The sequence below is a fragment of the Saccopteryx leptura genome, chromosome X (assembly GCF_036850995.1).
Source record: "Saccopteryx leptura isolate mSacLep1 chromosome X, mSacLep1_pri_phased_curated, whole genome shotgun sequence".
In the NCBI taxonomy this organism is placed as follows: domain Eukaryota; kingdom Metazoa; phylum Chordata; class Mammalia; order Chiroptera; family Emballonuridae; genus Saccopteryx; species Saccopteryx leptura.
In genome coordinates, this window is record NC_089516.1 from 44,168,324 (window position 1) to 44,190,785 (window position 22,462).

Below are 22,462 nucleotides of genomic sequence, written 5' to 3' on the forward strand. Positions count from 1 at the left end.
TTTTCTGAAGCTGGACACGGGAGAGACAGTCAGACAGACTCCCGCATGTGCCCAACCGGGATCCACCCGGCACGCCCACCAGGGGCCAGGGGCGAAGCTCTGCCCACCAGGGGGCAATGCTCTGCCCCTCCGGGGCGTCGTTCTGCCGCGACCAGAGCACTCTAGTGCCTGAGGCAGAGGCCAAGGAGCCATCTCCAGAGCCCGGGCCATCTTTGCTCCAATGGAGCCTTGGCTGTGGGAGGGGAAGAGAGAGACAGAGAGGAAGGAGGGGAAGGGGGTGGAGAAGCAAATGGGCGCTTCTCCTATGTGCCCTGGCCGGGAATCGAACCCAGGTCCCCCGCATGCCAGGCTGACGCTCTACCGCTGAGCCAACCGGCCAGGGCTTTTAAAAATTTTTTTTTTTGTATTTTTCTATTTGTAGGATTTTAAATGCACCTCGACTTAAAAAAGCTTGAGAACCACTGACTTAAACTGTGGGATCATTTTATGATGCTGCTAGGAGAAAGATCTGAAAGATCTGAAAGTGCGGCTGCATGTTTAAATCCCTACTCATTGTGCTGCACACATTATCACCAAGCAAATCGATCGGGTTGGAGGGAGATGCTAGCCTTTCTTTGAGTCAAGGTGGTGAAACGCAGCAAAAAACAAAACAAAAACAAACAAAAACACAACCTTTCCGAATCTCTACTAAGTGACTCCCTTCACCCCTGCTTTTTATTTTTTCCTATTAAAAATTGTCAGTTATTAAAGATGAAATATTTGGAAGGTATGTGCTAGTCTATGTGAGAAAACAGTCTATTTGGGGGATCTGTGGTCTCCACTGGACCATTCTTGGTCTTAACATTTATACACAGATCAATGGGAAAATCAATTTGTGTATTGGTTATAAAGCAGTGTTATGTCACGGATCACCTGTGCATGGTTAGAATCAGGATTCCTGGCCTGATAGAAGGTGTGCTACTGTAGTTGGACTATCTGGGAGATAGAGTTTGAATGTTGAGATGTTCTTAGAGATAAGGGATGGAATACAGAAACACTGGAAAATTTAAGCCATATGGTCATTGTTTATGGAGCCACTATTTTTGTTCACGAAGGGAGTGGGTCCCTGGCTGTAATACTGTTTCTGATGTAGCAGCGTCTCAAGCGTCTCAGCTCGGAGTTGCTGGTCTAACCTCAATATGCATTCAGAACACGTAGGGAGACTGAAAGAAGATATAGGCTTCGGTCTTGTAAGCAGAAATTCTGACTCTTTTGGTCTGAAATGAAGCTAGCTATGCACATGGCATGGTCCACACTGAGGAATTTTTTTAAAAAATTTTTTAATTTTTATTTTTTTATTTTTTTACAGAGACAGAGAGAGAGTCAGAGTGAGGGATAGACAGGGACAGACAGACAGGAACGGAGAGATGAGAAGCATCAATTATTAGTTTTTCGTTGTGCATTGCGACACCTTAGTTGTTCATTGATTGCTTTCTCATATGTGCCTTGACCGTGGGCCTTCAGTAGACTGAATAACCCCTTGCTTGAGCCAGCGACCTTGGGTCCAAGCTGATAAATTTTTGCTCAAACCAGATGGGCCCGCGCTCAAGCTGGCGATCTTGGGGTCTTGAACCTGGGTCCTTCCACATCCTAGTCTGATGCTCTATCCACTGCGCCACCGCCTGGTCAGGCCTGAGAAACTTTATAGCCCAGCAATTTTCAACCTTTTCCATCTCATGGCAATATAAACTAATTACTAAAATTCTGTGGCACACCAAAAAATATATTTTTTGCTGATCTGACAAAAAAATAGGTATAATTTTGATTCATTCATACTGGATAGCTACTGTTGTGTTGGCTGTTGTCATTTTTTTTATTTGACAATCTAAGAGAAATTAGGTCGGTGCCCCTGACTAAGTAGTCAGGTATGGCATGTTTTAAAAATTCTTGCGCTGAGGTTGCCAGTTCAAAACCCTGGGCTTGCCTGGTCAAGGCACATATAGGAGTTGATGCTTCCTGCTCCTCCCTCTCCCCCTTCTCTCTCTCTCTCTCTCTCACTCTCTCTCCTCTCTAAAAATTAATAAAAAAAATAAAAATAAAAATTCTTGTGGCACATGGGTTGAAAATCACTGGTCTGCCTGGCCTGTGGTGGCGCAGTGGATAGAGCGTTGACCTGGAATTCTGTTTGAAGCCCGGGCTTACCCAGTCAAGGCACATATGAGCAGCAACTACTATGAGTTGATGCTTCTTGCTCCTAACCCCCTTCTCTCTCTCCTCTCTAAAATGAATAAAGACATTCTTTTAAAAAAAGAAAATGCTGGTCTAGCCTATCACACTTTTTTTGGTCCTTCCTGCACTCTAAATGGTCTTTTCAAAATTCCGCCTGTGGTGACGCAGTGTATAAAGTGTTGACCTGGAACGCTGAGGTCGCCAGTTCGAAACCCCAGGCTTGCCCGATCAAGGCACTTATGGGATTTGATGCTTCCTGCTTCTTCCCATCTTCTCTCTCTCTCTCTCTCTCTCTCTCTCTGTCTCTCTCTCTCTCTCTCTGTCTCTCCCCTCTCTCTCCTTTCTCTGAAAATGAATAAATAAAATCTAAAAAATAATCCACCTGTGTGCCTTGTGCTGTCCCTACCCCGGGCCCTGGCTGACTCAACAAGTCATTACACAATACAGTAGTCCCCCTTATCTGTGGGTAATGTGTTCTACGACCCACAGTGGATGCCTGACACCGTGGGTAGTACTGAACCCTATATATACTGTTTTTTCCTATACAAACATACCTGTGATAAAGTTTAATTTATAAGTTAGGCACAGTAAGAGATTAACAATAACTAGTAATAAAATATACTACTATTATAACAATATGTTATAATAAAATTCATGTGAATATGGCCCCTCTCTTTTTCTCAGCAAAACTATAACAAATTTCTTTCTCCTGCTTCACAATTTCACGCACAGAAGAATCATTCTCACTGTTGATCTTAGCAACCTCAGTATGCACTTTTTTCTTTTCTTATTAAGTCAAGAACTTTCACCTTTTCACTTAAATGAAGCACTTTACAACTTCTCTCTGGTATATCTGAATTGCCAACATCATCTCTTGCACTTTGGGGCCATTAGTAAAGCAAAATAAGGGTTACTTGACCACAAGCACCGCAATACTGTGGCGGTGGATCTGGTAACTGAGATGACTCGTAAGTAACTAATGGGTGGGGAGGGCATACAGCGTGGGTGCGATGGACAAAGAAATGAGTCACATCCGGGCGGGACAGAGCTTAGAATGGCAGGAAATTTAGAACTTATGAATTGTTTATTTCTGCAAGTTTTCATTTAATATTTTCAGACCATAGTTGACTGTGGTTAACTGAAACCGTGGAGAGTGAAACTGCAGATGGAGGGAGGACTGTTATATGCTATCAGGAAGTGCTGAGTGTTATGAGGAAAAAGCAGGATGCAGGGGTAGAGAGGGATGTGGTGTTATTTTAAAGATTTCAGTTATTGATTTTACAGAGAAAGGAGAGAGAGAAAGGAATGGGAGAGCGAGAAGTATCAACTTGTACTTGCTTCGCTTCAGTTGTTCATTGATTGCTTGTCATATGTGCCTTGACCGGGCAAGCCTGGGCTTCAAACAGACAACCCCAGCACGCCAGGTCAACGCTCTATCCACTGCACCACCACAGGCCAGGCATGGTGGGGTGCTATTTTAGAAAGGGAAGGATTCCTGAGGAGATGATCTTTAAGCAGAAAAAAAATGAAAGGGGCAGTCATGTAACTGTGAACTATGCACATATCTTGGGAAGAGTATCCAAGCAGAGGGGAGCCGTAAGTGCAAAAGTCCTGAGGTGGGATAATAATTGATGCTTTAGAGGAACATGAAGGAGGCTGTTGTGGTTGGAAAGAATAGACAAGTAAAGATGCTGGACGGATTGGCAGGGCAGGAATTCTCATACTCATCAGCCAAAGGGGAACTCTGGGCCCAGGGAAAGGCGGGGCTGGATTGAGGTCCCACAGTGAGGTCATCTTTACTCATCCCCCATGGCTTCTCCTCACATATGCCGTGTTTCTGGGAGATAGAAGAAGGGCTGCCGTATGTCCCAGAGAAAATGCACAGCCCCTTGCGGAGGCCTGCCAAGTGGTTATGGTGCTGGCCCCTGGAGCCCTTTCCCTCCATGGCTCATTCTGATCTCTGATCTGATTCAAAGACTTCATTCAGCCTGTTTCTCATAGTAGCCAGAGGGTCCTGTGACAATCCAACTCACAGCCCTCCTCAGCTCTGATCCTTGCCATGGTTTCATCTGTTGCAGAAAGAAGCCCAAGTTCTCCCCATGGCGCACGAAGCCCCACGGGACTGAGCCCCTGCCATCTCTTTAACCGGACCTCCTGCCACTGACACCCTCACCCATTCTGCTCCCACCACACAGGTCTCTTTACTGTTCCTCAAACATGCCAGGAAGACCACTCCTGCCTTAGGGCCTTTGCACAGAGAACAGGTAAAATGGAGAGTAGACACAGGGGTGGTCAAACGACTGTGGTGTGAATGCTCCTGGATTATCATAGGCTTGACTATGGACAATCCTATAGTCACACTACTTGTGGTGTGAACTCTGTTGGGGTCACACCAGCTGGAGCAGAGACACCTGTTAGGACACTCATACCAGGGGTGGACACTCCTCTGTTCACATACGATTTGGTGTGGAGACTCCTCCAGTCAAACTGAATCAGAGATCGACACCCCTGTGGTCACAGACACTGGGGTGTGGAGACTCCTTTAGTTACACAGATGCGGGGTGTCCTTCCCTGGGCCACCTGGACTGGAATGTGAACCTACCAGTAGTCACAAGCTTGGGAGTTTCACAATGACAGGGTACACTCTCCTTCGGCCACAGAGACTGGGAAGTAGACACACTGTACCAGAGACTGTGGGGTTTGGACACCACTGAGGTCACATACATTTGGGACTGGACATTGCTTCTACCACAAAACTTAGGTGTGGAGCCTGACCAGCCAGTGGCGCAGTGGATTGAGTGTTGGACAGGGATGCAGAGGACCCAAGTTTGAAACCCTGAGGTTGCTGGCTTGAGTGCGGACTCATCAGCTTGAACACGGGGTCACTGGCTTGAGCGTGGGATCATAGATATGACCCCATGGTCGCCGGCTTCACCCCAAATGTTGCTGGCTTGAGCAAGGGGTCACTAGCTCTACTGTAGCCCCCAGTGAAGGCTCATATGAGAAAGCAATCAATGAACAACTGAGGTGGTGCAACGAAGAATTGATGCTTCTTATCTCTCTCCTTTCTTGTCTGTCTGTCCCTCTCTCTGTCTCTCTCTCTGTCTCTGTCACACACACACACACAAACTTAGGTGTGGACACACTCCTGGGGCCACAGAGACTGGGGAGTGGACACCCTTGAGGTGGCTAGACTGGGGCAAAACCACTCTTGGAATGTCACAAACTGAGCTGTGGACACCTGCAGGGTCACCTAGACTGCCGTGTGAATACCTCTGTGATCACACGGTTTGATATGTACACAACCTGTGGCACCGCTGAGACTACGGGGGGAAGATTCCTGCAGTCACACACACTAAGCTGTTGCCACTTCTGGGCTCTCTCTGAACATGGGGCAGACACTCCTGGGGTGACATGGGCTGGACTGTGGATGTGTCTGTGGTCAAACTTTGGGATGAAACTTTTTGGACCAATCTTTGTCCATAGGGCAAAGGGGAGAACGCATTTGTGATCACATGTGCTAGAGTGTAGACACTGCTTTGCTCACATTGCATGGAATGTGGATACGCCTGGCATCACACAGAACAGTTTGGCTACTCCGAGGGTCACTCAGACTGAGAAATAGACATTCCTGTGGTTACACAGACAATGTAGTGAATGAGCCTGGGGCCATTGAGACGGAGTGTAGCCACTCCTTGTTCCCACACCTGGTGGAAAATTCTGGAGTTGCAGCCTGGGGAGTGACACTGTGGTGGTCACAAAGCCTGGTCGCATAGAGACATCATTGATCACACAGCCTGTGGTGTAAAAACCCTGAAAGTGACACAGCCAAGGGTGTATAACTCAGGGGACACACAGACTGGGTGGTGGCCACTCTTGCGGGAACACAGAAAGTTGATCATCCTCAGGTTAGGCAGACTATTGTGTGGACACTTCCGGAAACAAAGGTTAGCTGTGGGCCCTCTTGCGGTTACATAGACTGGGGAGCGGTCACACCTGGTGTTTCACGGTCTGAGGAATGCACACTCCTAATGGACACTGACTGGGAGGTGGAAAGCCCACAGTGACGGGGCTGTGAACAGTTCTGTAGTAACACAGACTGTGGTCATGCTTCTCTGAGGACATATACTGGGGTCTGGTGGCTCTTGACTTCATACACAAGGGGTGGGCACTCCTGTGGTAACAAAGGCTGACATATAGCCATTGGTGAGGTCATCTAGATTGAGTTGTGGGTACTACAACGGACTGACGTATTTAGTAGTAGGCATCCCTGGGGTCAAACAGATTGGTGTTTTCACAACTCTGTGATCACAAACTTTGGGATATGGACAGTATGGGATCACCAGACTGTGTTTTGAATACTTCAGGTGTCGCACAGACACCACAGCTCCTGTGGTGACACAGATTGTGTTGTAGACACACCTGGGGTGATAATGACTGCTGTGGTAACCCCTCAGGTCACAAAGACACCATTTATTGTTATATAGCTTAGAGAATTGACAAACCTGTGATTAAACTAGCTGGGGAAGGTACACTTTTGGGGTGACACAGACTGGGTTATGAAAAGACTGGGGTTGCACACACTGGAGAACAAACATTCCTGTCATCACAGACTGGGGTGGAAACACTCCAGGAGTCACTCAGACTATAGTGAGTACTCCACTGAGGACACAATGTCTGAGGTACGGGATATGTTCCTCTGTGGATAAACTGGATTTTGTGTGGAAAGTTCTGGAGTCACACAGAGGAGTGTGGACACTCCTGGAGTCACTAGGGCATCCACAATGAGGGCCAGACAGATGGAGGGGGCACTCCCGAGGTCAGAGATGGCTTGGGCCAGGCTGGTCCCTCCTGGGCCACATATTTGGGGATGTAGACACCACTGGGCCACAGAGACTGGGGATTAGACACTGCTCCTGTCACAGCGACTTGCATGTGTATATACTTCTGATGTCATATAGAGAGGGCATAACTAGGGACACACAGCCTGTAATGAGTACACTTGTGGGGTCCCAAAGGTTGTGTTCATGTTCCTGGATATTTAGATGTGGACACTCCTGGCGTGACAGAGGCCGGAGTGTGTACACTCCTGGGGCCCACAGACTGTAGTGTTCACACTGATGAATTCATATGGCAATGGGCATGGATACTCCCATGGTCATAGAGCCTTTTGTGTGGACACTTTTGTCATACATCCCTGTGGTCACAATGACCTAGGTGGGAAGAACCCTGAGTTAACATGCTGTGGTGTGTCCCCCCCCCAACCCCAGGCTTATAGAGATTTGATATGGACACTCCTAGGGTCAGTCAGGTGCAGAAACACCTAAGGTCACAGACTGGGATGTAGGGAGTCCTGAGGTCATTGGACTGGGGTGTGGACAGAGAATGTGAGTCTCTAAAGTAATGGGAGTTGCAGAAACCGGTTCTGCCTGGGTAGCTGTTGAGTTTGTCAGCTCCTGTTTACTAAACTGTCGAAATTCAAGATTGCAGTCAAGACAGACATTTTTTTTTCTTAGCGTGCATAAGAGAGAGACAGGGACAGACAGGAAGGGAGAGAGATGAGAAGCAACAACTTGTAGCACTTCAGTTGTTCATTGATTGCTTTCTCATTATGTGCCGTGACTGGGGGCTCCAGCTAAGCCAGTGACCCCTTGCTCAAGCCAGCAACCTTGGGCTCAAGCCAGTCACCATAGGGTCATGTCTACAATTCCATGCTTAAGCCAGCAACCCCATGCTCAAGCTGGTGAGCCCGCACTCAACAGCCCACACTCAAGCCAGTGACTTTGGGGTTTCAAACCTGGGTCCTCAGCATCAACTCATTCCACTTAGTTGTTCCATTTAGTGCACACTCATCGGTTGCTTCTTGTATGTGCCCTAACAGGGGATTGAACAGCAACCTTGGTGTGCTGGAATGACACTCTATCTGCTGATCCACCTGGCTGGCTTTCTGACATTTTTTTTTTTTACAGGGACAGAGAGTCAGAGAGAGGGATAGATAGGGACAGACAGACAGGAACAGAGAGATGAGAAACATCAATCATTAGTTTTTCGTGTGACACCTTAGTTGTTCATTGATTGCTCCCATACGTGCCTTGACCGTGGGCCTTCAGCAGACTGAGTAACTAACTCCTTGCTGGAGCCAGCAACCTTGGGTCCAAGCTGGTGAGCTTTTTGCTCAAACCAGATGAGCCTGCGCTCAAGCTGGCAACCTCGGGGTCTCGAACCTGGATCCTTCCGCATCCCAGTCCAACACTGTATCCACTGCGCCACCGCCTGGTCAGGCAGGGCTTTCTGACATTTAGGAGAAGAGGTTTTAACATAAAAAGTTGTTTCGTGGAGCCCTTTGGCATCTGGTTAAATCTGTGGAGCTTTCTATAGAATATTAAAAAAAACATTCACAGTCAAAAACAAATAGAATTACCACGTAAACCAGTTGAATAGTAGAGGTTCCTCAAAAAGCTAAATAAAACTGTCATTATGATCTAGCAAACCCACTTCTCGGTATTTATCCAAAGAAGATAAAATCACTATCTCAAAAGTGATATCTGCACCCCTAGATTCACTGCAGCATTATTCAAAACAGACAAGAGATGGAAACAACTTAAGTGCCTGCTGATGGATGGATGGATACAGAAAACGTGCTGTATACATACATACAACGGAATAGTAAAGCTGCATGTAGCCAATCCCACTCCCAAGAACTGCTAGAACACAGAGCAGTGGTTCTCAACCTGTGGGTCGCGACCCCGGCGGGGGTTGCGACCCACAGGTTGAGAACCGCTGACATAGAGCCATAAAAAATGAAATACTGCCAATTGTGACAATATGGATGGGCCATGAGGGTTAGGGAGGTAAGTCAGACAAAGACAAATACCGTCACTTCACTTATATGTGGAATCTAAAAAAACCCAAAAAACTCAGAGACACAGACCAGAAGTTAGGAGTGGGGTAGGGGAAATGGGTGGTTTTCAGGTATAAACTTTCAGCTATAAGTAAGTCATGGGGATGCCATGTACAGCATGGTGACTATAGTTAATAATACTGTGTTGTACATTTGGAAGGTGCCAAGAGAGTAGATGTTAAAATGTTAACTATGTGAGGTTATGGATGTTAACTACTTACTGTGGTGATCATGTCAGAATATACACACATATCAAATTATGTTGTATACTTTAAACTCATATATATAGATATATAGATATATATATCAAATATATCTCAATGAAATTGGAAAAAGTATGACCATCTATATTAAAATAAAAATTGGGATGCAATATATGGATTTTTTATTAGATCAAATTATAAGATTTTCCATGTCCAAGTAGTAATGAGTGTGAACAGGATTTCAAGATGTCTGTAACAACCATCCTTTAAAAATGAACTGATTTGTATTTGTGAGAAAGTTGCAGGCACTGCTTTTCTGATCATGATTTACTGCTAGAATCCGTATTTTGGAAGAAAGCTAAATTTCAGTTACATCAGTGAAAATAAAGATGTAACATTTTCTTCCATCAAGTTCACGGATACTCTAGACTTCTGTCCAAGTTAAAAATCTCTGCCTTTCGGGTAAGTTCTGGACATAATCAGGACACCCCCGGAAAGGTTTAGAGAAGAGGCAAGATCTCATTGAAGAACGCTTTCTGCAATGCAAATGAATATTCTGCGATGTTTCATTCCTGGTTGTGTTCGGGGTGGTTGATGCAGGTTTCCACTCAGGGCTTGGATGTTCAGGACCCATGGACGAGATTATATTTGTAAAACAAGTTCATCAGCGCAAGTTCTGGTTCTTCTAACAGCAAACAGTTTCCGGGCTGTCTCAGACTGTCAGCTATTTATAAAGGTCAAACAAAACATTTTAAACAAAAATGTATTTTCCCACAATCTTTGACTTAATCATTGTTCACTCAGCTACAAACATTCTGTGAAGTTTCTTTCCCTACTTTTTTTTTCTTTTTTTTTGGTGGAGATGCCGGGGAGTGAATCTTTCCCTACTTTTATTGTAAACAGTGACATACATAAAAAAATGCGTGGAATATATATATATATATATATATATATATATATATATATATATATATATATATATATTGTTTAATGAGTAATAATAGGGTGTTATTTCATATAATTGTAGGATGCTCATTCTCATGGATAATTCTCCATAATGACTATACCATGATTGAATTATCCATTCTACAGTTGATGGATGTTTGGGCTGTTTCTAGTCTGGGAGTACTAAAAATAGTGTCAGCTAAGAAATTCTATACTAATTTATAAGCCATTGTCAGAAGGGGTGTCCTCTAAAATGAGGTACTGAGGACGAGAAGCCCTCCAGCACTGGTGGGTCCATTGTGCTACAGGTAAACTGGCCCCTCACTGCTCCCTCACATAACAGGCACCATTCTACCTCAGGGCCTTTGCATTTGCTACTTCCTCTTCCTGGAACATTCTCCCCTGGATAAATACATGGATTCTCTCTCTCATCTCCTTCAGGTCTCTGCTCAAACAGTACCTCAGTGAGGCCTTCCATGGCAATACTTCAAAAAAGTTTACACCACCACCCCTAGAATTCCTGCTTCTCTTTACCCAGCTTTACTTAATTTTTTTTCATACTCAATATTACTTTAACATATTATTTATAAGGCCTGGTCGGTTGGCTCAGTGGTAGAACGTCGGCTTGGCGTGCAGGAGTTCCGGGTTCAATTCTCGGCCAGGGCACACAGGAGAAGCGCCCATCTGCTTCTCCACCCCTCCCCCTCTCCTTCTTCTCTGTCTCTCTCTTCCCCTCCCCTGGCCAGGTCTCCACTGGAGCAAAGTTGGCCCGGGCGCTGGGGATGGCTCTGTGGCCTCTGCCTCAGGCGCTAGAATGGCTCGGGATGCAACAGAGCGACGCCCCAGATGGGCAGAGCATCGCCCCCTGGTGGACATGCCGGGTGGATCCCGGTCAGGCGCATGCGGGAGTCTAGTCTGACTGCCTCCCCGTTTCCAACTTCAGAAAAATACAAAAAAAAAAAAAAAAATATATATATATATATATATATATATATATATATATATATATATATATATATATATATATTATGCTGGTGGTATTGCAGTGGACATAACATTGACCTGGAACACTGAGGACCCAGATTCGAAACCCTGAGGTCACTGGCTTGAGCACGGGGGTTGCTGGCTTGAGCGTGGGATCATAGACATGGCCCCATGATCACTGACTTGAGCCCAAAGTTGCTGGCTTGAGCAAGGGGGTCACAGGCTCAGCTGTAGACCCCTGGTCAAGGCACATATGAGAAATAATCAATGAATAACTAAAGTACCACAACTATGAGTTGATGCTTCTTATCTCTCTTCCTTCCTGTCTCTCTCTCTCTTGCAAAAAAATAAAATATATAAATAATAAAGTATTACATATTTGATTAAAAATATATATGTAGGCCCTGGCCGGTTGGCTCAGCGGTAGAGCGTCGGCCTGGCGTGCGGGGGAACCGGGTTCGATTCCCGGCCAGGGCACATAGGAGAAGCACCCATTTGCTTCTCCACCCCCACCCCCTCCTTCCTCTCTGTCTCTCTCTTCCCCTCCCGCAGCCAAGGCTCCATTGGAGCAAAGATGGCCCGGGCCCTGGGGATGGCTCCTTGGCCTCTGCCCCAGGTGCTAGAGTGGCTCTGGTCGCGGCAGAGCGACACCCCAGAGGGGCAGAGCATCGCCCCCTGGTGGGCAGAGCATCGCCCCTGGTGGGCGTGCCGGGTGGATTCCGGTCGGGCGCATGCGGGAGTCTGTCTGATTGTCTCTCCCCGTTTCCAACTTATAAAATAAAGAAATAAAAAAATATATATATATGTATATACATACACATATACATGATAATGCAAGCTATATAAATACATAGTGAAACCCAAGCTTTAAGTGTGTGTATACACGTGTGTGGGGGAACTCCTGCATTCAGACTGTGCTATTGTTTATTAACTTCCCCAGTCTAGAAGCTCTATGAGGGCAGTGATATCTGCCTGTTTTCCCCAGTCTACCACTATGAACAAAGCCCAGCACACAGTATAGGCTTAATAAATGTTTACTGAATGCCTCAATATATTATATAAAATGCTTAAAGCAGTTCCTAACATACAATGTCAGATGCTTAGTAAAGGTTTGCTGATTGAAATCTTTTTTTTTTTTTTTTTTGTATTTTTCTGAAGCTGGAAACGGGGAGAGACAGTCAGACAGACTCCCGCATGCGCCCGACCGGGATCCACCCGGCACGCCCACCAGGGGCGAAGCTCTGCCCACCAGGGGGCGATGCTCTGCCCCTCCGGGGCGTCGCTCTGTCGCGACCAGAGCCACTCTAGCGCCTGGGGCAGAGGCCAAGGAGCCATCCCCAGCACCCGGGCCATCTTTGCTCCAATGGAGCCTTGGCTGCGGGAGGGGAAGAGAGAGACAGAGAGGAAAGAGGGGGGGTGGAGAGGCAAGTGGGCGCTTCTCCTGTGTGCCCTGGCCGGGAATCAAACCCGGGTCCCCCGCACGCCAGGCCGACGCTCTACCGCTAAGCCAACTGGCCAGGGCCTGAAATCTTATCAGATAATATAAAAATGTTAAAGGTGAAATTTTACTGATTTTTTTTTTGAGAGGGGAGGCAGAGAGACAGACTGCCACCTGCACCCTGGCTGGCATTCACCTGGTAAGTCCACTAGGGGGCGATACACTGCCCATCTGGGGCATTGCTCCATTGCTCAGAAACTGAGCCATTTTTGGTTTTTTGCTTTTAGTACCTGAGGTGGAGGACACAGGACACAGAGCCATCCTCTGTGTCCGCGGCCAACTCGCTTGAACCAATTGAGCCATGGCTGTGGGAGGGGAAGAGAGAGAGAGAGAAAGAGAGAGAGAGAGAGAGAGAGAGAAGAAGAAGAGGGGTGAAGCAGATGGTCACCTCTTTTGTATGTGCTGACTGGGAATCGAACCTGGGACATCCGCATGCAGGGCCAACACTAACACTTAGCAAACTGACTGGGACAGATCTTTTTCTTTCTTTCTTTTTTTTTTTTTTTGAGAGAGACAGAGACAGAGAGAGGGACAGACAGACAGGAAGGGAGAGAGATGAGGAACATCAATTCTTCATTGCGGCACCTTAGCTGTTCACTGATTGTTTTCACCTATGTACCTTGACCAGGGAGCTACAGCAGAGCGAGTGACCCCTTGCTCAAGCCAGCGACCTTGGGCCTCAAGCCACTGACCTCTCGGCTCAAGCCAGGGATCATGAGGTCATGTCTATAATTCCATGCTCAAGCCTGCAACCCTGCGCTCAAGCTGGTGAGGCCGCACTCAAGCCGGCAACCTCGGGGTTTCAAACCTGGGTCCTATGCGTTCCAGCCTGATGCTCTATCCACTGTGCTTCTACCTGGTCAGGCCTGATCTTTTTCTTAGCCAAGTTTTTCCATGCATTATAGTTAGTTTTACCCATTGGTTTTTATAGTTATTGGGAGGCAGGGAAGAGAATTTTGACCCCAAAAAGCACGTGATTTGGGGGTAGAAAGAGCAGTGGGAGGGTCACTGTGGGTGTGGAGAAAGGCACAGACCTTAGAGGTGATCAGGGTGTGGCGCTGTGAAGCGGCCAGGCGTGGGGGCAATGTGTCCATGATGCTGATGGGGCAATCCTGGGGGCGGGTCTCCTTGGCCAGCCGCCCCTTCTTCTTTAATGTGCAGGCCTCCTGGTACGGTGGCGAGATGGGGGGCTGCGTGGGTGGAGTGTACTTGTACTGTGAGCCGTCCTCCAGCTACAGGGACACATGGCAGGAAGATAGTGAGAACTCGGGAACCTAGGACAGTGATCCCCCAACCCCGTCTGCCTACTGTCGGCTGGGCACTCACCGCCAGTGGGTAGCTGCGGTCCGAATCATAGGCGCTCAGGTCCCCACAGGTCACAAATGGCACAATGATGCGAGTGGGTCCATCTAATTGGTTGAAATCTGAATCTGACAAGCAGGGAGCAATAAGCAGGACTGGGAGGCCTGGGACCAGTCATGACTGCAGCACCTTAGTTGTTCACTGACTGCTTTCTCATATGTGCCTTGACCGGGGGCTACAGCAGACTGAGTGACCCCTTGCTCAAACCAGCAAGTATCGAGGCCTCCCCATGTATCCACGGGCTCTTCACAGGCTCTTCCAGCAGAAATCCTTCATTTGGTGCAGATCATCTTCTCAGGGAGGGATTCTATGATCACTGCTTCTAAAACATTGGTCCCCTGCATTTTTTTCCCTGCACCCTTATGTCTACCTGCCTTTCTGTCATACACTGCCTGGACCTTGTCTCACTCAATCATGCTTGCTAGAAGAGCAGGCTCTGTGCCTTTTCTTACTAAGAGCCAGGTGAAAGCACCTCATGCGGCATAACCCACATGGGCAGATTTCCACCTCGGGCCGTGACTGGATCTTCCTCAGCTATAATCTCCTTTGGTGGGTGTTTCGGCTGGGGCAGAACTCAGGGCCTTCCTGGGACTAAGTTTCACCAGGTTCAAGAGTTACCACTAGGGGACTAGATTGAAGATCATCCTAGGACAGGGGTCGGGAACCTTTTTGGCTGAGAGCCATGAACGCCACATATTTTAAAATGTAATTCTGTGAGAGCCGTACAACGACCTGTGTACGTTATGCATTATCCAATAAAAATTTGGTGTTGTCCCGGAGGACAGCTGTGATTGGCTCTAGCCACCAGCAACTATGAACATGAGCAGTAGGAAATGAATGGATGGATTGTAATACATGAGAATGTTTTATATATATATATATATTTTATTTTTTTATTTTTTTTTATTTTTTATTTTTTTTTGGTATTTTTCTGAAGTTGGAAACGGAGAGGCAGTCAGACAGACTCCTGCATGTGCCCGACCGGGATCCACCCAGCATGCCCACCAGGGGGCGATGCTCTGCCCATCTGGGGCGTCGCTCTGTTGCAGCCAGAGCCATTCTAGCACCTGAGGCAGAGGCCATGGAGCCATCCTCAGCGCCTGGGCCAACTTTTTGCTCCAATGGAGCCTTGGCTGTGGGAGGGGAAGAGAGAGACAGAGAGGAAGGAGAGGGGGAGGGGTGGAGAAGCAGATGGGCGCTTCTCCTGTGTGCCCTGGCTGGGAATCGAACCCAGGACTTCTGCATGCCAGGCCAACGCTCTACTACTGAGCCAACCGGCCAGGGCCTGTTTTATATTTTTAACATTATTTTTTTTTTTTAAAGATTTGTCTGCAAGCCAGATGCAGCCATCAAAAGAGCCACATCTGGCTCATGAGCCATAGGTTCCTGACCCCTGTCCTAGGATATAATATCCATATAGGGTGGTGGTCCACCAGAGGGTTGGGCTGAGGATCCTCAAGGGACAGAATTCCCTTAAGGAACAGAGTCTCTACAAGGAGGTGGGGCTGAGAACCCTCATGAGACATAAATGCCACAAGAGGGCAGAGTTTCCCCAGGGACAGGGCTTGGGGCCCTGGCTCTCACCGTATGAGTGGTCCAGCAAGGGTCTGGTCAGGTCTGGCAGAAAGCCCTCAGGGGGATCATAACCCCGACAGACAGCGAAGGCCTCTGTGGGTGAAAGGTAGAGTGAGGGGCAACTGTCACCTCTGCCCAGCCGCTAGCGGGAGAGGTCCCTGAGATTCGCATTGCCTGCCTGCCCCCCCCCCCATCCCACTAACCGATGCTGGAGTTCCGGCTGCTCCTAGGCTTGGCACAGAGCACGTTGGAGAAGAAGACACGCAGCTGGCTGTAGAGCAGTGTCACATCCCGGCCTCGGAAGATCTACAGGGTGGAGAGGCAGAGATGGAGGCATGAGGGTGACTCTCAGGGACCTGTCTCTGTCCCAACCAGGTTTCCCAAGGCTTACCTTGGCTACAAAGCATCCCCCTGGCTTCAAGACGTGTGTAGCAATGTTCAGAGCCTGTGGGCAGGACAGATAACTAAGGCTGAGGCGGAGATAGCCAGGAGGAGGCAAAACTGAGGCAGGGGCAGTGGGTTACTCACGGCTAGGAGGAGCTGGGCCTGCATATACTCATCAACATCATGGAGACCAGTTACTGCGGCAAGAGGAACGGTGTTAGGGGGGCAACCAGTCTAACTATGTTCTTGTCCCAGAGAGGTTAGGGGGCTAAAAACATTTCCCAGGTCCTCTTATTGCGAAGGTTCTGCATGCAAATTAGTATCTATCAACCAGATGTATATTCTGAGCTCCTAATCCCTAGGAGCTCATTTTAATTCTCAAAACAACCAATCTTCCAGTCTTTTTATCATCACTTATACCTTCAGTCCAAATTCTTAATTCCAGATTCGGATCAGACTTGACACCTCACACGTGACCTGTTCAAAACCAAACTCCTGCCCTTCCTGCCCACGCCTGCTCCTCCCACCATTTTTCCCATCTCATCTAATCCTTCCAGTTGTTCAGGCCTAAAACCTGAGTTACCCTTGACAAGGTCCATACTCTCCTCTCACCCACATTCAAGCCATTAGCAAATCCTGTCTGCTCTACTTTCAAAAGCTCTCCGGAACTGACCCTCCCCTCACCACTACTACCATACCTCACCTGGACTACTGACTGCAGCGGCCTCCTCCTCCCCAGGCCCCCAGCTTCCCCCTGGCCCCTCACACTGCTCACAGCAGCCAGCAGCCAGCAGGATCCTGTCACAACCCAGAGCCAGGCATGGCCCTCTGCTGCTCATAACCCTCTCATGGTTTTCTCTGAGTTCTCATCTCTGTGAAAAAGCCAAATTCTTCACTGTGGCCCATTAAGGTTCCACACAAGGGTCTGTCCCGTCACCTCACTGACTTCACCTCCTGTCATTCTCCCCCTCATTCACTCTGATCCATCCATACTGATCTCAACGCTGGTGTTTGCACACGTTAAGTACCCTCCCACCTCATGGCCTTTGCACAGGGTGGGCCCTTTGCCTGGACTATTCTTCCTCCAGGCATGCCCATGGCCCACTGTCTCACCTTTAGTTCTTTGTGCTAATGGTCAGAGAGGCCTTCCCCACCCACTTTAAAATTCCAACAGGTTTTCCTTACCTCCCTCCCCTTTTTATTGATTTCCCTATGGTGCCTATCACTTTTTGATTTGCTACAGAGCTCAATCATGTCTCTCTCTCTCTCTTTTTTTTTTAGCAAGAGAGGTGGGGCAGACAGGGACAGAAAGACAGGAAGGGAGAGATGAGAAGCATCAACTCGTAGTTGCAGCACCTTAGTTGTTCATTGAGTTCTCATATGTGCCTTGACCGGGACAGGGGATCTATAGCAGAGCGAGTTACTCCCTTGCTCAAGCCAGAGACCTTGGGCTCAAAGCAGTGACCTTGGGCTTCAAGCCAGCAATCATGGGGTCATGTCTATTATCCCATGCTTGAGCCGGCGACCCTATGCTCAAGCCGGTGAGTCCGTGCTCAAGTTGGATGAGCCCGCGCTCAAGCCAGCAACCGTCAGGGTTCGAACCTGGGTCCTCAGCGTCCCAGGCCGACATTCTGTCCACTGTGCCACCGCCTGGTCAGGCAATCATGTTTCTTTTCCAACTGCTCCCACTAGAACACCAGCTCTATGAGGTCAGAGATTGGTGGAATTTTATTCACAAATATTTCCCCAGTATGTAGAAAAGTTCCTGACACACAATATTAGCTCACTAAACGTGTGTTGAATGGATGATTGACTGATAAAAGTGAATGGGAAGTAAGATAGACTGGAGAGCTGCAGAGAGAAGAGAAGAGACATGAGAAGATGGAAGAGTGGACAGCAGACAACTGAAGTGGCAGAGTGTGAGGAGGGAGAAGGCAGAGGCAGAGAGCAGGCAGCAGGGCAGGGAGTTACCAGATATGACGACCAGCTGACAGGAGGAGAGGCAGGGAGTTGAAGGCGTGATAGAAGCCAATGAAGTAGGAGATACAGAAAGGACACACACAGGGCCCCCCACCTGGACGCCCAACCCGTGTTTACCATCGGGAGCCCCGTCGCACACCACTAGGTCCGCGGGGCAGCCCTCAAAGTGTCGGATGATCTCCTTGGCTGTGGACAGCTACGGAAGAGAGGGTGGGTGAGTGGCCCCAAGGTCCCCCTATGCTGTGGCCCTCTAACCCCACCTACCCATGGCCCTGGCCCACAGGCCCCGTTTGTCTAAGACTACATTCTGTCTCTGGGGACCCAGTCCCATAATTTTTTGCCATCTCTCTGGGATAACAACTTGTTGGCTCTGTTTCTCTGCTTCTCTGTTACACTCTCTCGGGTTCTCTCAGTTACTCTCTCTCTGCACCTTTCTCAGTCTGTTTCTCTGCTTCTCTGTTACACTCTCTCGGGTTCTCTCAGTTACTCTCTCTCTCTCTGCACCTTTCTCAGTCTGTTTCTCTGCTTCTCTGTTACACTCTCTCGGGTTCTCTCAGTTACTCTCTCTATCTCTGCACCTTTCTCAGTCTGTTTCTCTGTCTATTCCACTTTCCGCAGCCCCCAGGTGGGGGGAGCCTCATCCAGGATCCACCTCAACGCCCCGAGCCATGCTCTTACCTGAGTGATATCGCCCTGGATCTGTAACACACCTGGTAGCGGAGCCATAGCCTGAAGGTCCACGGCTACCACATGGCTGGCCCCCTGGCCCCTGTGGGCAACATGGCCCATGTCAGTCCAGTTTTCACTCCTGGCCCACCCTCCACCTAGCCTGCCCTCCTGCCCCCACCCTTCCCGATCCGTGACTCCACACTTACCCAATCTTCTGGCTCAGCACCTGGCTCCAGCTGCCCGGGGCTGCACACAGGTCAACTGCTCGTGTCACACCTGAGCACACACAAGACTATGTAATATCAGTTGCATCCACCTCTCTAACCTGAAGACCCTGCAAAATTCACCCCTATCCCCTGGGAAGCACCCACATCTATCTGCTGCCCAGGGGCCCAACTCCCCTTGAATATCTGCACGCCTTCCTGCCTGTACCCTGCCCCGCAGACCCTCCAAGTCAGCCCACCCACCACAGGCTGCTCTCCAGACCTAGACCTGTCCGTTCCCTGTGCCTGCCCCATCCCCCAGTGACTCGCCGGCCAGGTAGGGACCTTGGAAGAGTTGGAATTCCTCATTGAGTTGCAGCAGCTTGAAGGCACTGCGGGCACGCCAGCCATTCTCCTTGGCCAGGCGGTAGTAGACATCCCGCTTGTCCTTCGATGTCCGTCCCATCTCACACACAGTTTGCCCAGGGACCTGCCAACAGTAAGCTGATGCCACCCTGTATCAGTAACTAGGTGAGTGGGCCACCACCTACCTCTGCAGGGCAGTGAAAAACCACAGAAACCAAGCTGGGCTCATCTGACCCACATGACAGCTCACTCAGCAGAGTGACTAAAGCACAGTCACCTACCCCACTGATCTCACAGAGCCTGAAGGACCCCAACACTGAACTCTCAGGCTCCACCACTCACCCCACGAGAACCCCCACAGAACCCATCACTCACCTAAATATCCCCCAAACCCAATATTTATACTTGTCTCATAGACGACCCATTACTGACCCTGTCAACCTCCAGTGCTGTCACCCATACTCCACATATTAAACCCCGTGACTCTATCAACCCTTCTCTGCTTACCTTACCCCCGTTAACATCTCACTGTCTCTCCAGTTGTCCTCATTGCCCCTTGATTCATATAGCCCTATTAGCCCCCCATTAATCCCTTGCTTTCATTCCCATTATCTTTTTTTTTTTAAAGAAGCTCATGCTTTATTTATTTATTTATTTATTTTTTACAGAGACAGATAGTCAGAGAGAGGGATAGACAAGGACAGACAGACAGGAACGAAGAGAGATGAGAAGTATCAATCATTAGTTTTTCATTGCGCATTGCAACACCTTAGTTGTTCAATGATTGCTTTCTCATATGTGCCTTGACCGCGGGCCTTCAGCAGACCGAGTAACCCCTTGCTGGAGCCAGCGACCTTGGGTTCAAGTTGGTAGGCTTTTGCTCAAACCAGATGAGCCTGCGCTCAAGCTGGTGACCTCGGGGTTTCGAACCTGGGTCCTATGCATCCCAGTCCACCGCTCTATCCACTGCGCCACCGCCTGGTCAGGCCATTCCCATTATCTTAATATTACCTCATTGTACTCCCCAGCCCCTTAATCTCTCTCTCGCTACCCCATTCCCCATTAATACTTGAAATGGTTTAGGCCCCCACTAATTCCTTTATTACTACATCATTATCAACCTCCATTAATGCCTGGAGGATCATGGCTTATTAGCTTCCCATTAAGCTCTCAATTACTATGCTTTATCAGCCTCCATTAACTCAGCCCTCCAATTGATCCCTCAGAGATCACACCATTAGTGTCTAGTAACTCTTTCATTTACCACACACTCATGTTAATCTTGGATGTTTCCCATTCTCCCATCACTGCCCACCTTGCCCCTCAATAATCACTTTATGGTCATACCCCAACACCTTATTATTACCCTTTCTTTGCTCACTGTTACCATTAATTCCTCAATGATCATGCCATGATCACCAATTAAAGCCTTTGATTACAATACCTCATCCACCTCTCATTTTCTATTCCTTGGTCACTTTTTCTTTGATCATGAGCCTCATGGGCCTCTACCACTACCCTTTCGATGACTATGCCCCATCAATCTTCATTAACCTGCTGAAATCATACCTCATGGATCACAACCCCATCTGCCTTCCATTACCTTCTAGTGGCTCACTCTACCACCCTCATTAATCCTTGAACACACCCACACCGGCTCCCATGAACAAGTTGACCATTAGCTCCTATCGATTCCCCTATAACAGCCCCACCACGTTTCCTTCCACTCTCGCCCTCTTCACTCCATCTGGCCATCTGGCCACACCCCCATTCCCTCCTCGAGTAACTAAAAGACCATGTGCCTACTTCGCCTTCGGACTCTCCTCAAAGCAGCTCCACTGATATCCGGAACTCTGCCTCCCCAGCCCTCCCCTAAATAGTGATCCCCTTCTACACACAAACCTTGGGTCGGCAGCCTCCCCGATGTCAGCTGCCCAGCCCAGACTATGTAGCTGCAGCAAGGAGGGCGAATTTCCTCCGCCGGCGGAACAGCGCAAGTCGTGCCTCAATCTTCTCAGCCTGGACCCACGTCCTCTGTGCTCCAGGGCCTACCTAAGCTTTTGGAGTGGAGAGAAGCGGGACGAAGAAGGCTGGTCCGCCAGCAGCCCAAGCCTTGGTGAGAGCGCAAACCGGTGAGAAGTCTTAGGGCTTCAGTTTCTGTTCTTAGTTGATCCAAGTGCCTGTCGCGCACGCCTAACGGGTCCTGCAGCGTGGCGAGCTTGTCATCGTAGAATGCAGAGGCTTCCGCGAGGTCCGGACCCGCTCTGAACTTACATCGTGAGTTCCGTCACATAGAGTCCAGTCTACGTAACTGCTTCGGAGAACTGCGGTTCCCAGCATGCAATCGCCACCACCAAGGCTGCGGGACTCGCGCCTGCGTAGGTGAAACGTCGCAGGAAGAAAAACTGGTTCCGTTCTTTTGTTCTAAAGCTAAAATCGATTTACTCCCAGCTTCTCCCTTCTGGACTGCGATGTTAATTGAGCTTGTGGACTACATTTCCCAAAATGCAACAAGCACGACAGCACCCATTCATTTTAGGCTTGCTGCGAATGAAATTAAGCTGGAGTCACGAACGTGAGATGAAGGAATGTGGGTTAAAGTGCATTAACGCGCTGGCTGCAATTTTGAATTTCATTTCTCCAAAGTGATATTGCTACCTGAACTGTACCATTTTAAAACGTCAGTGTCTCCATCTGTGAAATGGAGATAGTAAATACTACAGATTTCACAGTTATTGGGAGGAAAAAATAGGTGGCTACTAAGAAACGTTCTAACCTGCAGAGGATTTTGAAAGAGTTTATTTGAGCCAAACTGATGACATATGCTGTGGAGCAAGATCTCAAATTCTCCTGAGAATAACAGTGTTGCAGCTTCTTTTGTGTACATGAAATTAAGGAGAAAAATACATGGAAGATTGGAGAAAGCAAGGCAGGGATTGGATTACAGGATAGTTAAGATTATGTGCTCTCTTGAGGGTTAATACCCCTTTTGAAGGGTATTACTTCTGATATTTCAAAGATGTGTTAACATAGATGTACAAGAGCAAAGGACAGAGATGGCTTAATACCTTCACTAAAGAAGTTATAGGCCTGGGGCGTGACTACCCACTGGCCTTATGTAATTTGGTGTTCTTCAAACATTTTTAACTCCCACCCACAAAAAATCCCTATACATCCCCACCCA

The 22,462-nt window shown here is 48.3% G+C and overlaps 1 protein-coding gene across 2 annotated transcripts; it reads right to left on the bottom strand.

Annotated features, from left to right (window-relative positions):
* Positions 1–9,478: 9,478 nt before the first annotated feature.
* FTSJ1 (FtsJ RNA 2'-O-methyltransferase 1) lies at positions 9,479–21,621 on the bottom strand. 2 transcript variants are annotated; one of them, XM_066357167.1, is made up of 12 exons: positions 21,181–21,621; positions 19,258–19,402; positions 18,916–18,985; positions 18,719–18,809; positions 18,158–18,236; positions 16,205–16,257; positions 16,068–16,121; positions 15,880–15,982; positions 15,686–15,769; positions 14,066–14,163; positions 13,774–13,971; positions 9,479–10,036 (listed from the first exon to the last, which is right to left on the bottom strand). In XM_066357167.1, exons 2-12 carry the CDS (start codon positions 19,376–19,378, stop codon positions 10,025–10,027), a joined length of 963 nt encoding a protein of 320 aa, XP_066213264.1. In that variant the 5' UTR covers positions 19,379–19,402; positions 21,181–21,621; the 3' UTR covers positions 9,479–10,024. The 2 variants fall into 2 exon arrangements, with proteins under 2 accessions (XP_066213264.1, XP_066213263.1); XM_066357166.1 differs by having other exon boundaries at positions 14,066–14,169.
* Between the last annotated feature and the right edge of the window lie 841 nt (positions 21,622–22,462).